Below are 16,911 nucleotides of genomic sequence, written 5' to 3'. Positions count from 1 at the left end.
TCTCTTGTTTTTTGCCTGGCAGAGGTGTTTGCTGGGAGTTCAGTATTGGTGAGCCCAGCCATGGCTGCAGGGGTTGTGAGTGCTCAGCTCAGCTCCTGTGTCAGCTGATTTTGAGGTGTCACCTTTGCCTCTATTTCCTGTCCTATTTTAGACCAGGGACCTTGAACCTTGAAACATCAGTCAGGGTTCCTCAGTGACTTCTTAATACCAGTCTTAAGACTGGCATGGGCTAATCACCCTCTCTGTTTTCCACTCCTTGCTGTCACAGCAATTATATCTATTTCTAATCCTACTTCTGCCACAGAGCCCTCTAAGGAATTATAACCTGACTGTGCTTTTGTATTGCTTTAGAAAAACATGGGCCATGCTCACCTCTCCTAGCAGAAGTGGTTTAATCATGGATGTCTAAGTGCTCCTGTGAAACTGGGGATGTGCTTGGGATGTGACTTGCCTGGGAGTGGTGCTGCCTGTAATTACTGTGCAGGAGTGAGCAAGGGCTCAGGAGGGGAGGCAATTACAGAAATGAGGAGGGAGTGGAAGCTGGTGCAGTACTTGGAGAGTTTTGCTGTGATTGGAAAGCTGGTGCTGCTGTAGCCTTTGGGGCCCATTTGAGAGGATAAATTCTCAGAGAAGACCACAGAAGAGTGGGATTGAGAGGAGCTGTGGGTGAGAATTGCCTGGAGTGCCTCCAGAGAGGGCTTGGAGAAAAGGATGAACAGGAGCAGGGCCATGAGCAGCTGTGCCCTGGGATAACAGGAGTGTTTCTGTGCAAGCTTTGTTCAGAGCTCTGTCCTGTGCCTGGGCTTCCTCTCTCTTCATCCCTTTGAAGTTCTCCAAGGCATGGACAGATGGACCTGCACAGTGTCCTGCTCTGGAGCACCAGGAAGGCAGAGCTGTCTGTGCTGCTCTTCCTTCAGTTTGGTTGTGAAGGAACCAGTTAAAATCCTGATTAAATAAAAACCTTCAAGTCTTCACTTGTGTGTCCATGCAGGACTTACTTCAAGTGGCCTGGATCTGCAGTTAATCACAAATATTCCTGTAGTTAGCTGTGGGTTTTCCTGTTTTCCCTCATTTTGCTGCTTTGCAAAGTAGAAGCAAACTTAAGACAGATGCCAGAGCTTGCAGTTGCATGGACTGAGGCCAGACAGTCTCCCAGGAGCACAACTGTTGTTTCTTACTGTGAGATCCTAACAAATACTGAAACCATTCAATTATTTAAAGTGTTACTTCTCTGAGAGGAAAAACAGATTGATTCTGAAATGCTGTGAGCTTTTTCTTTCTGTGTTTCTAATCCAAGCCCATCATTTCACACCTGGATATGCAGTTTTTGTGTGAATTGCTGCAACCAGACTGTTGGAGTGGTAGAACTTTGCTGGGTGTTGAAGTTTAAAGCAGTGAAGGAGCATCAGCAAGCTCAGATTTTGGAGGTCACCTTACAGAGCTGGGGAACTCTTGAATGGCATTTCAGTTTGAGATGGAATTTTAGATTTGTTCTCCAAAATCAGAGGAAACCTAGAAGAAACATTTGCTGTTGCTGTCACCCCTGCACTGTGTCCCCTGAGCATCCTGGCTGCTGTGTGGGGGAGTGAGCAGCCCTTTTCACATGACCACCCTGTTGGTAGCAGATTGTGGGGGTGAAAACCTTGTTTTCCAGCTTCAGCTGCCTGTTCCTGTGCTGAAAAGTGCCTTTGTTTTATCAGCACATTCTCAGGGGAATTGGGACACTTGGAAATGTTTTTATGACTTCTCCCACTTGGAGAGGAAGGGTTTTATTTTCCAATGCATGGAAATAAATTGTTTTGAAACAACTGAAAACAAGGTGCTGTTAAGGCAGCTCAGTTCTGTGCTTGGAAGGGAGTTGGTGCTGCTGTTTTCCTAATTTAGTTTTCCTGGTAATTTGGTCCCACAGCAAAATTAAGTTCTTGTTTCTGCTGATCTTATATTCTTACTAAATGTGTAGAAAACTTGTGTCCTCCAGACCAGTATTTCCCTGCAAAATTGGACTGACACATCCCCATGGATAGATAGATGTCATCCTGTGAGTCTCACCCCTAGGCAGCCCAGGATGAAGATCATTATTGGGTTTTATCATCATAACCACAACTGCAAACCACCCTTGATTAGTAAGGAAACAGTTGGCAGCCAGCAAGAGATTTGAAACAAAGCTTAAAAGCAGCCACATCAGTTAGTTTTATCTCTGATCTTCTTCCATTAGTTATTCTTACCAGAAGAGATGTCTCCAGCCTGTAGTGCACAGGACTTGCAGCAGGCTGGCTTTTGGAAAAGTCAGATTTTTTTTTTTTTTTGAAAATTGCTGTCTTTTGATTTCTATCCCTTGGCACACTGAGATCCAGGAGGAACACTGCAGTACATTGTCTCTTTGAAAACATGTGCCATAAATAAAAGTGCATCTGAACTCTGATTTTGCAGCTGCTTCAGTTTCAGTGGGAGCTCAGGATCCTCTGTATTTAACTGCAGGTTTGGGCCTGAAAGGTGTTTTTCAAAAACCTCTTCCCTGCAGTCACATTCTCTCCTAACAACCCCTGATACTGTGGCCAGTGTTTGCCAGCATTGCCTGACTGTGTTGTTTTGGAGATGTCCTTGTTGAGGGGTAAATAATAATTTGAATAAACATCCTTTCAGTCTTTGACTTCCTTCCAAAGGAAATACAAACCTTGGATGCAGTGGCAGAAGAAAAAATAAAAGTTGTTTAATTCAAAGCAAGCTGGGAGGGGGTTCTTTGCCCTCAGCTGTCTGTGCTGGTCCATCCCTGCTGCCCTTGCAGGTGAGGGAGCTCAGCCTTGGCTTTCCCATCTCCTGTCAGCCAGAGCTGCCCAAAAAATGCTTGGGAATCTTGTGCAGGCACTTAATTCAAGTGCTGTTCAAATTACTGGGGTTTATCATCAACAATCCCATTTTTAGACTCCAGTGATCCAGGCAGGTTCCTAGAAGACAGGCTGAGGTTATCACTTTGGCAGACTGGGTTTGTTGGTTTTTTTTAGGAGAAGGGGTTATTTACAGCTGAGCCCAGCAAAGAGCTTTCCCAAGCTGTGCTGTGGAGGAGCCTTGTCAAGAGCTGCACCTTCCCAGCTGTCCAGGAGAGGGGAGCCCAGCCTTGGTTTTGAGAGCAGGAAAATGTTTTGCTGATAATTGATGGTGGGGGAGCCCTGCCAGCAGAGACAAATCTGGGTAGTGCTGCTGGTTACTGTCCCAGCCAGAGGAATCTGAATCCCAGTCTGACCCCTGGGGAACATGGAGTGTGCAGCTATGGAAATGTGCTCTCCATGCTCCCTAAGGAAAAGGAGACCTTAGGGATAGGAAGTCCAAAATCCTGATTGCAGATGCAGCTGCTGTGATGGAGTCCCTGTCCTGTGTGGCTGGGATGATATTGGGGTAACACTTCTGTGCTCCCCTGCCTTTGAGGTGAGTTGTAGTTATGAGAAGGCATTTCAATAAGAAATTTTCAGGTAAAAGTAGCTTTTTTTTTTTTTGTCTGTCAGCTTTTAAACTGTTCCCCAAACAGTCTTGCTCACACACACGTGTGTGGATAAATTAGCAGCGAGGTGTCTGAAAAAACAGATTCTGAGTCTAAAAATAAAGACCATCAAATAGATGTAGCCTCAAAAGAGTTATTTAAGCAGCTCTAAAGTCAGGAATGCTCCCTTCCCCACAAAGCATAATGTTTCCCAGTTCAAAGCATCTGCCTTTTTGAAATTTTGCCCTAGAATTTCCTCCAAATGCAAAAGCCTTAAAATAGTCTGGCTCATTTGGCTTCCCCTTCCTGGTACGATATTTCAGTCAAATCTGCAGACAATGCCCTGAACCTCAGAAATTATCTCCCTAATGATCCTTTTATGGGAGGAAACAACAGCTGTGGGTGGAACATTCCTCTGCAGGGCGTAACCAGATTTTCCTTGGGAGTCCCAGACTTGGACAGTTTCGGATGCCTTGGGAGAGGCTGGGAATGCAGGAGCTGCTGTGCTTCGCTTGTAACAGTTCCTGGGGAGCCAGTGCTACGCGATTTTTCCTCTGGATGTTTTTTTTTTTTTTTCTCAGAGCTGCTGCTGCTGCTGAACTGGAGTGTGGGCTGACCTTGCTGAGAGCTGCAGTCCAGTTGTGGCATGATTTCCTCTCTGCCCTAGGGTGCAGTATAAAAAAGTTCCCATAGATTTTTCCACGGAGCGTTTAACGCGCTCCGTATGGTTTGGTGTGTCACTCCTCAGTTGTGTTTATTGCTGAAGCTTCTGCTTGGACTGGCTGTAATTTTTTTGACAGTTGCTGACATGCCTTTACTGGTTGTTTGGCTGAAGCTGCTTCACCTATCAGGCTTTTGTCCTTGTGATAAGTGGCCTCTGCATTTGCTGCTGGTTTAACCCTTGGCAGTGTCTGTGCAGCCTGGGTGAGTAAGAGTGAGGTGGATTCAACTGAAATCCATTTTGGGAGCAATCAAGAGCCCCAGAGGAGCCCCAAGATCCCAAATGGATTTGTGGCTTGATAGTTTGAATGTAAATAAAACCCAACAAACTTCTTTCTGTTATCTCTGGTCCCTGTTTCCCTTCCTGCCCTGTGCACACAGCATGTGTAAATGACTGGAGTTGCATCAAATAAGGACTGTGTTTCAAAGAAAAATGTGGTTTGTTGCTTAATGTGTCTGAAACCATTAGGGGCTGGCTCAATTAGTGCTAGAACAAAGTTAAGTGTTAACTAGAAGAGCAAATGGATGTGCCTGGGCTGGGAAAAGCTTTGGATGTTTCTCATGGCTGAAGATACTGGCTGATAACTTGGATTGCTTTGGTTGGCTCCTTCTTTGTTTTGCTCCATGAAAACAGTGATATGTATTTTCTTTCTCATAACTCCAGCAGTACAAGAAAAGGGATGGCAGCTGCTGTGGTCAAATAATGGGAATATATCCTTGCTGCCCAGCCTGAGGCCAGACAGTTCAGCTGGCCATCCCATCTTTTGGTCAGCCAGGGCTGTCCTTTCTCCTGGCATGTGAAAATGAACATCTGGGCTCTGCAGCTGTGGGGAGACTCCAGCTGTCTGCCCTGCCCTGGGTGTGCTGCAGTGTCTGGCAGTGTTTGAGCCTGTGGAAGGAGGAGGCTGTGTCTGGCAGAGAAAAATGCCCACAGGTTGTGGGTTTGACAAGGTCATAGCTGGAAGTATGTGAAATACTCCCTTGGTTTTTCTTTTCTTTAGATAGAGATCAGGAAACACTTTGCAGAATCAGTACAGGGAGGAAGGAAGAGATGAAGGTGGGGAGTGAGCAGAATAAGAGAGGGATGCAGGTGCTGCACATGGCAGAGGGCAGTGGGGTCCTCTGCTGCTGGTGGGTGGTGTCACCACAGTCATAGGCTTGTCCCCTCCAGCTTTGTGAGAGCTGGGTTCAGGCAGTGTCAGCCTGGCAGGCAGGGAGGTGCTTTTGTGCTCTGTGTGCATAAACCTGCCTAAGAAGCAGAACTGTTACTCCAGCCTCCCTCCTTTCCCTGCACCCCCTTGTGTGGAGGTGGATTTTCTGACTGCAGGTTGTGTTTCATGCTGAGCTGAGGCACCCAGTGCCTGCACATCTCCTACCCTAGGCACTCTCCTGCTGTTTATTCATTTGTTTAAACATGCTCACTTCCAGCCATCAAGTTCCAGTGCTGCTTCCTTGGCCACAGTGCCCAGGTTTGGCTCACCTGGAAGGTGTTGATGTGCTGGGACAGCACTGAAAGTCATAAGCTCTTAATAACTAATTAAAACCTAAGTCTCTGAAATATTTGGGGGCTATTTTGTGTCATAACCCCTGATGTTGTAAGCACCATCTCTCAGTTATAAAAAAATCTCTTGCCTGGCTAAGCTTTATCTCCTGGATTTTTATGAATGGGTCATTATTCAGAAATGTGAGCATATGAAATATGACTGGTGTTAGATTTCAATACCTTTTTAAGATAGTGAATGGATTGGGGTTAAATACAACGTTTTAAGCTGTGTGACTTCATATATTTTATGAAAAATCATGTCACAGATTCTGTAAGGCTCCAGCTGAGTGATTAAAGTCCCATAATATTCTTTTGTAACCCATGAATAATAAGCAGGAGCCGAGCTGCCAAAATAAATCAAAAGTGAGCTTCATTCAGAGTCATTTCCCTAGTGAATTGTGACAGCTGGACAATGTCCTTCCCTTGTAGAGACACTGAGCTTTTTTCTAGCCCAGAACACGTTCAGTGCACAGGGTTTCAGGTGAATGGCATGCCAGGTGCTGTTCATTCTCATGCTGGCCTAACTTTTGCCATCTGCTGCAAGGCAGGAGCAGGTCTGAGCTTGACCTTGCCTTGTGCTCAGTGGGATGTTCCTGTCCTGAGGCTGGCAGTGGGCTTGTGTTTGTGCTGGTGCTGTTTAAGGCACTGCAAGCTGCAGACTGTGACCAGTCCTGTGTGGCTTTGATGGCAACAAAGCAAGAAACCCAGCCTGAAAATAGAATTCCAAACAGGCTGGAGATTGTGTCTTACTGTGGGTATTTGAAGTTCTTTCATTTCCCCTTTTTTGTCTTTATTTTTTTAGTTGTTGCCTTACATTTTTGGTGTGTGGTCGTGTTTATTCCAGCTGTGTTGCTTCTGTGCTTATAGCAGGTAAATTGACAGGAATTTCACTTGGAAATCCTGATGTGGTTGCCCTCTCCTCTCATTTAGATTTGCCTTTAAAGTCTTAACCTGTGCTGATTTTCACAGGGGCAGAGAAAGAGCCCCATACTTGTGATGGAAATTAACTCTACCCCCAACCCAAACCAGTATATGAACGTGGATATGAATTCATCTTGAAAATCTGATGTAACTCAAGTGGTTGCTAAACTTACCCCCCATAGAAGTCAAGCTCTGATGTTGCAGATGTGGCTCAGATATTGCAAATATCACTGATGGCAGTGTGCAAACACAGCAGCACACAAATCAGCTGGAGTCCCTCAGTCATTTACTGTCTTCCCAAATAAACTCAGTGTGCTTTCCCTGTGATCAGGCAGGATGGAGGGAGGGTGAGCAGCACTGCCAGGGGCACTCAGGTTATCCAAGGTGTGTCCTGGGCACAGGGAGGTGCAGCAAACACCTGCAATCAGGGTGTCAACACAAACACCAGGGCAGAGACTCACAGCTTGGCTGTTCTGGAATAGATAAGAGAATAATGAGTGTCTGCACGGGGAGGCTTTGCTCCATGATAATAGTGTTTAGTGTTGGGCGTGGGGCAAGGCTGTGGCTGCTCACCTGCTTCACCTGATGAAGCTGGAGTAACCTGATGATGAAGCTGTACTAACCCACCATGAGCAGGATGAAGCTCCAGAGGCTTTACTTTTTAAATTATGTAATGCCCACAATTAGCATTTTAATGACCACGCTGCCCTGCTGCTGGTGAGGTGACTGTAAAATTCATGTAAAATTACTCACTGGAGCAAGGCCACTCCAACCTCTGCCACAGCACATCAGCTCTGTTCTCCTGGTGCAGACACCCCTGTGCAGGGCTGGGGGATGCAGTAAAACCTGACAGCTCTGGGAGATGCTGCACCAGCCCAGGGTGCAGTTCAGGAGTTAAGCTGCAAGGTTTTGGTCACAAGTACCTGGAAATCACCTTTCCCTTCACCCAGTGTGTCTGTCAGTGTTTGTGCAGCTGTTGAGAACGTGGGGTTTGATTTCCAAGCACCATTTGGGGTTAAGTGAAGGGGCAGCTACAGCAATTTTAAGCTTGGTGCAGTTTTGGATGTAATCTGCTGATATAAAGTGTCCTGTGCAGCCTGAGTGGTTGGGATTGGAGCTGATGACACAAAACTCTCTTCTTCAGTGACAATTGTAGTAGTTATGTACTATTTGCTGAACTCCCAGGGTAGAAATGTGCAAAAATCAAACCCCAGGGTAATGAGCCCTTCAGGTTTGTGTGCTCAGGGAAATCAGCTGGCACTGTCCTGTGCTGAGACAAGCCCAGGCTTCAGCTGCAGTGGTTTAGCCCTGGCTGTAAAACTTAAGGGTTTTCTCTAAAATGAAATCAGTCTGAGAATCAAAGTAAATTTCCACCCTTCCCCAATCTGGAGGGACTCGTTTGTATGAGGTTTCAGCAGCAGAAAATGTGAGGCTGGTTCCAGTGTGAGAGGGTTTCTTTGAAATCTCCACAGCTGAGGCTCCTCAGAGAATTGGGGATGGGAACTTATTTTTAGTCGTGGTCTAGATTTTCATTGATCTGGGCTGTAAGTGTGACAGCAAATGAAAGAAGCATTAACACTGTATTCAAGAGCAGGGGCCAGGCCAGGAGCATTAAATTCTCACCATCAGGACCACAGCCCTATTTGTAACATTAAAAATACATTTGGATGCTGTGAATTTGGCAGATGTCATGGGTCTATAAAACACTTGGTAGAGGGCAGCTTTCTGATGTGAATAACAACATTCAATTGAACTATATATTGGTTAGAATCAAATAAAAATAACATGTTTCTTGCACAACACCAGCAAGCAAATAGAAACCATGGAGGTATTTTAACCATTACTGGGAGAAAAAAAACCCAATGTTAGTTCAGTTAATCCCCAAGCAAGGAAATGTCATCTGAAAATTTGCTTTTTCTCCCACTTCAATGACATCTTCTAGTAACACACAGGCCTCTTAACTCCTATTTGCATATTTCCTGGTACTGAAGTATTTTCTTGCATAAGATTCCTGATGGGATGCATGAAGAGTTATTTAGAAATTAACACACCCACTAATGAGCTGCTGGTTGATGGGGTGATGTGACAGCTCTGTAGCTGGGCTGGCAGGGGAGGAGGAGGCTGTGTCCATCTGCAGCACTGCAGGGATTTGGAGACACTGACTGTAATTCACTGGGCTGGCTTTTTTTTTCTTTTTTTTTTTTTCTTTTTTTCTTTTTTTTTTTTTTGGCTGGAATAATTGTTGCTAACACTGTTTTTGTGTGTATGAATGTCAGCCTGGTACTGTAAGTCACTGGAACATAAAGAATGCATCAGTTCCAAATTTAACAAACAAGTCATACTCTTGTCCCACCTCTCACTTGGGTTGTTTTCTTCTGCTGCTTGGAAGATCTCGTGTGAAAAGGTGACACAGAGAATATGTGTGGTCTGACCTTAGGAGTTGCTTGGGACAATGCCAAGAAAAGCTATTTTTTAGGCAGTCTCAGTGATTCATGATTTACCTCTGCTCCCTGTTGTTTTACACTGGTGCCTTTGGAGTTTTTTTCCTGTTGCATCTCAAGGTGAAGGAGGTTGCAGAGCTCTGGCTGATTCATGGGCTGTGCTTTTCTCTCCAGCTTTGGAGAATTTGGCAAACAGCAGAGCTGCTCACTGCCTGCCCAGCTTACCTGAGCTCAGGCTGGGAGCTGGAGTTGAGTTTTGCACCTCCTGTGTGCAGAGTCTCAGCTTTCTGCATTCCCTCTCTGCTGTGGAGAACACGAGCTCCCACTTATTAGAAAATAAGATGACTTGGATTTTAGAATAAATGTTTTTATCACAAATTATCCAAACTATGGGTAAGTACTTCAGGAACTGGTCCCATATTCTTCAAATTCTATTCCCTTAATTTTTTGAAATGGCTGGGATGTTTATTCCAGCTTCTACATCAGAAAAAGTTTTTATTGGGGTATTTAGAGTTTCAAGGCAGCCCTGGAACCAGGACATCCCCTGCTGCATCCAGGACGTGTTGGACACACTACACCACAGGAGGAGCAATGTGATCTGTGGCTGAAGCCTGGTACCAAGCACTCTGGATCTGGATTTCTCCCCCCTTGGCTGCTCCTGCCCTTTTGCTAAATTTACACTTGTCAGAGCAGTTGGGAAGCCCGGGGTCAAACATTACAGGAAAAGCCTTGGTCACTGCTGGCTCTGCCTCCCAGCCCTCTCCACACCAAATCTCTCAGCTGGTGCTGGTATCAGAGGTTGTATAAAGTTGAATAAATAATGCTGATGGGTTAATTGTAGCTTGCAGGCTCAGCTGTTGATTGGAGTCATATGGTGTTTTTCCAGCAACCTTCGTTTCAACATCCTTGTTCTGTATAACCACAGCAGATGATGGCTTCAGCCTCTTTATTTATTCCTGGTCCTCTGCCCCCAGAATGAACTGCTGCTGGAGGGAAGGAAATGCAATAACCTCCCTCCTGTTGCTGTTTGGGGTGTGTGCATTGACATGTTTCCCAGTTGCACTGATGAGGAAACCAATAAATTAGTAACGCAAGGTGAACCCAGTGCTGGGGCACAGCTGGGAGATCACTGCCTGTCATCCATCATGGGAACCAGCCAGACTGGAATAAAAGCAGTTTCTATCCTCCTGAGACTGTTCTTCCTTAGAATTTCTAGCCAAAAGAAACCTGTTAATAAAATAGTAACAAAAGCAGTAAGAAAATGCTTTAATAATTTTAAAAAATTTAATAATTTGCTGTTGTAGCAGGAGCAGAGTGTAGAGGGAAATGCATTTTTTCCAGTACATTGTAGCTGTGTTTTCCCTTCTCTTTTTACAGCTGAAAGAATAGTCATTAGTTACATTAATAAACTTCTGTAATACACCTTGAGCAATTAGACCTACTTTCATACCCTAGATGTTGGTTTCTTATCCCTTAATAACTCTGTTTATTCAATATGAGGTGTTTTCTTATATTTGAAATTGGTTTTTCTGTTTGCTTTACTCTGTCTTTATAGTGACTGGGAAGGTGATGGATTTCTTTCATTATTGGTTAATTTTCTTTATTTGTTTTCTCTACATACAGTTTTTTACTCTCAGATGCCACAAAAAGTTTCATTGATTTCCTTAAACTGTCTTCTGGTTCTTTTTAATTGCACATGTGCATGAATTAACATTTTTTATTCAGTTCTGAACTTCCCACCAGATCTGTCTGACAGGAACCTCCTGACTTAAACAGATTTTCACATAGTGTTACTTTCAACAAATGTTTGAAGAAATGTTTTCATCTCTAAATGTAAATGATACAAATGATATATTCATTACATAAATATATATATTATATAATGAATTAGTGTGTTCTCACTCATATAAGGAATATGGAGCTCTTTTTTTATGACAATAGATAAAGATTTATGTCTTAATGGCTAAGCAAATAATTGGAAGAAAGTTTTAAGGAATGAAACAAGTGTTTGTGAGCAATCCTGATTTACTCTAATTTGCTGTTGACTTCTCTGTGTATTTTTTTTTTTAATTTTTTAAAAATTTTTTTAACAGTTATGGAAATGTTTCCCCTTCTGTGAGGGATGTGAGGCAGGACTGGAACAGAACAGCAGCTGCTGTTTGGTCTCTCCCCCTGTCCCAGCCACATTTCTCACAGCAGCAGGGGACCACAGTTCTTGAATTCATCAGATGGGGCAGAGCACACGTTGTCTCATTTGTGTTTTTGCAGAGTTTTTAAGGAGGTGGAAGTGTCAGGACCAGGTGATGACACCAGTTTGCCTCATTTTTGGCAGTTTTAAGTGCTCAGGGGCAGAATCCCATTTTTCTCTGCTCAGTGATCCAGGGGCAGTTTTTAGGTTGGGACTTTGCCCATCCTGAGCGTGCTGCTTTCCACTGAGCAGCAGGAACAAATTCTTCACCCACTTTCCTGTAAAGGCTCTTTATTATTTTTTATCACAATTATTCAATATCACCATTTTCTTTTGAAGAAGCTCTGAATTCCTGGGACTGTGCAGAAAAATTAGCATTTGCTGTTAGTGCAGAAGCAAAGGGAAACAGCAATTGGCATCTGTAAAGAATTTCAGGCTGATTCTTTAATTTTATACAGACCCATCCAAAGCTCAGACCAGACAGTGGCTGCTTGCTTAAAAACCCACAGAGCTAAATATATTTTAAAGAGCATTCTTTGCTTTGCACTTAATCCACAGGCCTTTTAATGGAGGAGAAAATTTAATTCTCAAAGCAGGGAGAGGCTGTTGAGGATGTTCAGCCCTGGTACAACCACCCTGCAGCACATTTTTGTGTTTTTATGTCCCTCAGTGAACATCTGGCAGCTCTGTGACACCAATCCATAAAGTGTTAACTTTCACATGATTCAGATTTTTCAGAGGAGACTTTTCTTCCTCCCCCCCACTCTGGAAAATGAATTATAAACCATCTCCAGCTTTTATACTTTTATTATAACCCAGCTATATTCCAGCAAAAGCTCCTGGCAGATAATTTCCTCATCCATTTCCAAATGAAGATGTGTTAAATTTATTTGCTGAAGGAGCTTGTAGCTTGTGCTGTAACCTTGGTCATGGGACTGGATATAAAAACAGAGGGATAGAAGGCTGCTTAACAGCAGGGAACAAAGTGGGGCTGGAGCTGGAAATGTTATCAGGCTGGAAGGCAAAACGTGTTGAATTACTTGAGGAGGCAGATTTTGGACATGTGATTTTGGACATGTGGCTTCACTCACTGAATCCACGTGTGGTTCACACTGCTTGTGTGAGGTCAGGCTGTGCCATGGTTGTATAAAAACAAAACAACCAGGTGCCCCAAGAAAAGAGCACTAAAATCCAGGTGAGAGCCATTTCCTGGGCTGGGCCTCTTTACCTGTGCTTGGAGAGATTCCTCCTGCAGGTGGGTGGGAGGCTGAGCTGCCCATTCCAAAGGAACCAGCATCATGTTTTCCACCAGGATAATGTCCTGCTAATTCAGCAAGGGGTTTGGGCAAGCACTCAGTGTTCTATATGTGTGTTTTTTATTTATAATTAATGATGAGTGTAGCGGTCTTGTGGAGGTTTCATTTTTCTGCTCTAAATATGTGTTGACCAGGAGTAGGTTCTACCTATTTTTCCACACTTAGTATGTCAAAATGTATTCCAGTAACCTTAAAGAGCTGCTTTCATAAAATATCTTGATGAAATTTTGCCAAAGCACTATTGTAAAATGGATACTGAAACCCCTTAGGTTCAATATTCCAACATGGTACATTGAATTTTGTTGTGCTGCTGGTATTTTCTTTGTAAGAAAGCTGCTCCCCTCCCCTGCCCCAGCCCCAGGGACTGTTAAGAGCAACAGTGTATTTCTTAGAAAGGTGAAAACTGAATGCAGATTTTCTTTCCACTCTGACCTTGTTTCTTTTCCAGGCCCTGGAAGAAGCCCAAAAAGCCATTCAGCAGCTCTTTGGTAAAATTAAGGATATTAAAGACAAGGCTGAAAAATCTGAACAAATGGTGAGCAGCCCTTTATTTCTGGCCTTTGAAAGGGAGGGGACACTGACTTTTCCAGTCAGTAACATTTTTGTCCTTGGTCCTGACTGGTTGGTAATTTCCTACTGAGCCTGTATTGAAGCTTTTAGTGCTCCCAGAGCTGCTGAGCTGACACCTCTGCACTCCCAAAGAGGAGAGAGTGGCTTCTTATCTCCTGAAAAATTCGTTGCTGGGGCTTGATATTTAACCAGAATGCTTTTTCACTCACTAGGTGAAGGAAATCACCCGGGATATCAAGCAGCTGGATCATGCCAAGCGTCACTTGACCACCTCCATCACCACCCTCAACCACCTCCACATGCTGGCAGGGGGGGTGGATTCCCTGGAGTAAGTGTGCCAGTTCTTGGTGGTGCTTTGACACCACTGCTGAGTTTGTGCACTGCTCTCTGTGGTCTGTCACAGCCTGCCTAGCTTTTTTTGAGGGAATTTTGCTTCAGAATCTGGATTTCTGCTGGCAGATCCTCAGCCTGTGTTGTTGTATTTAATTGTTTGCAGCATCGATTGCTTGAATTGCTCTGTTGATCTTTGGTGATAAGGAATGAGTCTGGCTTCATTAAGGAGTAGGACAGTCCTCATTAGGGATGTGCTCTTGGGAATTTGGGAGGGATTTTTGTCAGTCTTGTATCTAAAACTGCAGTGAGCTTTGGTGAAGGTCTACTCTAGTTTCCATTCCAGCAAGAGTTTAGAGAAAACTTGCAGCTTGTACTATTGTGTGAATTGGGGGTTAAATATTTCTAATAATCCTTTGTGGGTTTTTTAATATGCTTGAGGAACACACAATCTAGGAAAACACAGGGTTTTTTTGCATGTTGCATCTGTGAAGTTGCACAGCCTGTTCTTGGTTTGCAGCAAATCCTGCACGACCGCCGGGTCATGAAGTGCTGAGAATAAAATTTTCCTTAGCCTGCTGTCTCCACTGGAATGATCCTAAAGGATGATATAAAAATAAATTAACTTGATTTTCTTTTTTTCTCTGTCAGTTCCCTGTGAAAGTTATTAACAGAGAAGTCAAGGCTAATGGCTTTTCAGCATCATTCTCCTCCAGAGAAGCTTTAACTCACACTTTGTGTGTGATGACGAATGGCTTCACTCAGGTCATTACAGTGAAATAACATTCACTGCCTCTGGACCCATACTGGGAAGCGGATGCATTCAGTAGTTTACATGTTCCTTGCCAAGTGTTGCTTTTGACATTTATGGTTTTTTTGAGGCATTGTTAGATGTGTGCCAGATTGGTTTATTTTAGCATCGCTTAAGTGAGATTTTAGTGCGGCGTCGGAATGTTAATGAAGAGCTGTGTGGTTTAGAAAAATAAATGTCAATAGGACCAGTGTGACCCAGTGGGGATGAAGTCACCTGTGGAATTACCACCCAGGATTTTCATGGAATCTGCCTTTGTAAAGCTTTAATTTCCTCTGCAGGGCCATGACCAGGAGGAGACAATATGGGGAAGTTGCCAACCTTCTGCAAGGTGTCGTGAATGTGTTGGAGCACTTCAACAAATACATGGGGATCCCTCAGATTCGACAGCTCTCTGAAAGGTAAAAGGTTCAAGCCCTCAGAACTTCCTTTCCTGCTGGGGAGGAAGGGTAGGAAATGTCTTAGGCAGATTCAGAGTCTCAAGGATGTGAAGCCTGGACATGGTCCTTGGAGCTTCTTTACAGCCAAAACAAACAGGTTAAAATTGGACAGAGTTTGCTCCAATCTGGAGCAGCCCATTCTGTTCAACAGCAGCAATTAGTGTGGATGTAACTTGCTCTGTGTTTTTTACTGACTGGCTTTTCATTTTCTCACCTGGAGGAGCCTGTGGAAGTGCAGATTGTTCTGTGTGCTGTTCATGTGCAGGTGTTGGTGGTGAGCCCTGAGGTGATGCTTTCTCCTGCTCTGTTCAGCTCAGTGATGGAGCTCAGCAGCCTGGCAAGAAGCACATGGTGGTGTCTGGGCCCCTCTGTGCCTCACCATGAGCTGCTGTCAGTGCCCCAGGGTTTAGGCAGGCAGGATTTCTCCTTGTGCCTTTGCCAAACGTGGTTTATTCTGAGCACCTTAAGTTTCTTCTGCCAAAACCTGCTCCTGTTGCCCAATTCTGTTGAGATTTGAGGCTTATAGCCAATCTTCTTCTGCTGGGCTTGTACAGTTTGGATTTTCTGAAGTGGAGTTACCCTTTAATTGGGTGAGTTTTGCTGTAAGTCCCCACCACCCTCAGCAGTAGCAGGTGAAGGCTCACTGGTCACTGAGCCACCATTTCTCCTTGATCTTGGCTTCATTTGGGATGTGTCAGCTGGAAGTTGAGGCAACAAGGTCCTCCCTGTTCTAGGGGACATTGCTGTCCCTGCCTGAGGTGACTGTGCTCATTACTGAGGTACTCAAAGGAGTCTTCCAGGCACAGTCATTAATTTTTTTGGTGGCTCCCTTTGCTAAGACAGCAGCTGGCTCCCTGTGTTGTTTAGTGATGGAAACAGAGTTTGAATGATTTGTTTGTAATGTTTTCATGTAAATCTGTTGGACTTTCTTTATGGTATAGATACCTCTTCCAGAAAACACAGATGGAATCCATGAAACAGAGCAGAAGAAAAATCTACTCTAAATCTAGAGAAGGGATGGGGCCTTGTTTAACAAAGCATTTGACCATAAGCATTTGCTTAAATGAACATGAACATCAAGGAAATGTAAACATATGTCAGTGCTTTTCTGAGTTGAGGCTGTTGTCTATTCCAACCTTGTGCTCAGAAAGATTTGCTTGCTTCATTTTCTTTCAAAGTGGTAATGCCCTTTGGGCAGAAACCTGCTGTCATTGGCCATTTTGAGGCCAAATATAATTTAATCCTTGGTCTAGAATTTTGGCTGGTTTTCCCTTTCTGGTGGATGATTATTTAATACTTTTGTAGTTGCTGATTGTTGTAAAAACCAATTCAGGCTCCTGCTAAAAGTCACGGTGGTTTCGAGTCACGCCAGCGAGACTGGCAAGGACATGGAGGAAAACTTCTTTTGTTTTATTCTGCCTTCAAGATAAGGATCTGAAAAGCTCAAGAAAGTCTGTTCCTCCTATTTTTAGAATTGCCTCGGCAGGGTTTTCCTTGCAGTGTTTATACAGAGAGAGCTGCACCATCTGGTAGTGATAGAGGAGGCTGCTTGTGGGGTGAAAGGAGCTGCTCTGGGGTGCTGCTGGGAGCTCTTTACTGCTCCACATCCTGGCAGAAAATTCCTACAGGGAGGTCCATGGCACCAGAATTCTGCTTTTGGAGTTTGACTCCATGGCTGTGTGTTAGAGCCTGGTTTGGAGCTGACTTTTCTCTCTCTTTTGCTTGGAAATCCTTTCGTGATTCATGAGACATCAGAGGAAGTTTGCCTGGCTGCTTGCAGGGATATTTTTAGGCTGTGAAATTGCTGGGGTTTGGTATCTCATGGATTTGTTTTAATGGTACAAGTGAAGCCTCTAAGATGTTTGGGAAGGCAAGAAATGCTTTAGTAGATGTTGGCACAGAGCTGTGACAGTAACCAATGCCTGTTATATACAATAAGCCCATTATATACACTGCTAAACCAGCAGATTCTGTTGCTTTCTGAAATAAAAAGCCTCTTTTTTCATGGTGTGAATGGAGTGAAGCCAAGTATGAATGGGAAACCATGGGAAGGAGAAGTGCCTGCTCAGTGGTGTTGGATGTGCTCTTTGTCATGGGGTATTCAATTTAGGTTGCTGCTCCTGGATGCTGTGAGAAGTAATGATGTGTTTTTAATG

At 44.1% G+C, this 16,911-nt stretch overlaps 1 protein-coding gene across 2 annotated transcripts in view; it reads left to right on the top strand.

The window, feature by feature from the left end:
- Positions 1-16,911, top strand: part of VPS53 (VPS53 subunit of GARP complex) — a 62,691-nt gene that overhangs the window by 4,951 nt on the left and 40,829 nt on the right. For both annotated transcript variants that reach the window (XM_056506965.1, XM_056506964.1), the window contains exons 5-7: positions 13,053-13,139; positions 13,387-13,502; positions 14,597-14,716. In XM_056506965.1, coding sequence (XP_056362940.1) covers positions 13,053-13,139; positions 13,387-13,502; positions 14,597-14,716 — 323 coding nt within the window. The remainder of the gene's footprint in view (positions 1-13,052; positions 13,140-13,386; positions 13,503-14,596; positions 14,717-16,911) is intronic.

This window comes from Oenanthe melanoleuca, chromosome 19 (genome assembly GCF_029582105.1).
Source record: "Oenanthe melanoleuca isolate GR-GAL-2019-014 chromosome 19, OMel1.0, whole genome shotgun sequence".
Taxonomy (NCBI): domain Eukaryota; kingdom Metazoa; phylum Chordata; class Aves; order Passeriformes; family Muscicapidae; genus Oenanthe; species Oenanthe melanoleuca.
Note: the sequence above shows the minus strand (reverse complement) of the source record. Positions and strands in the feature narration are given on the sequence as shown.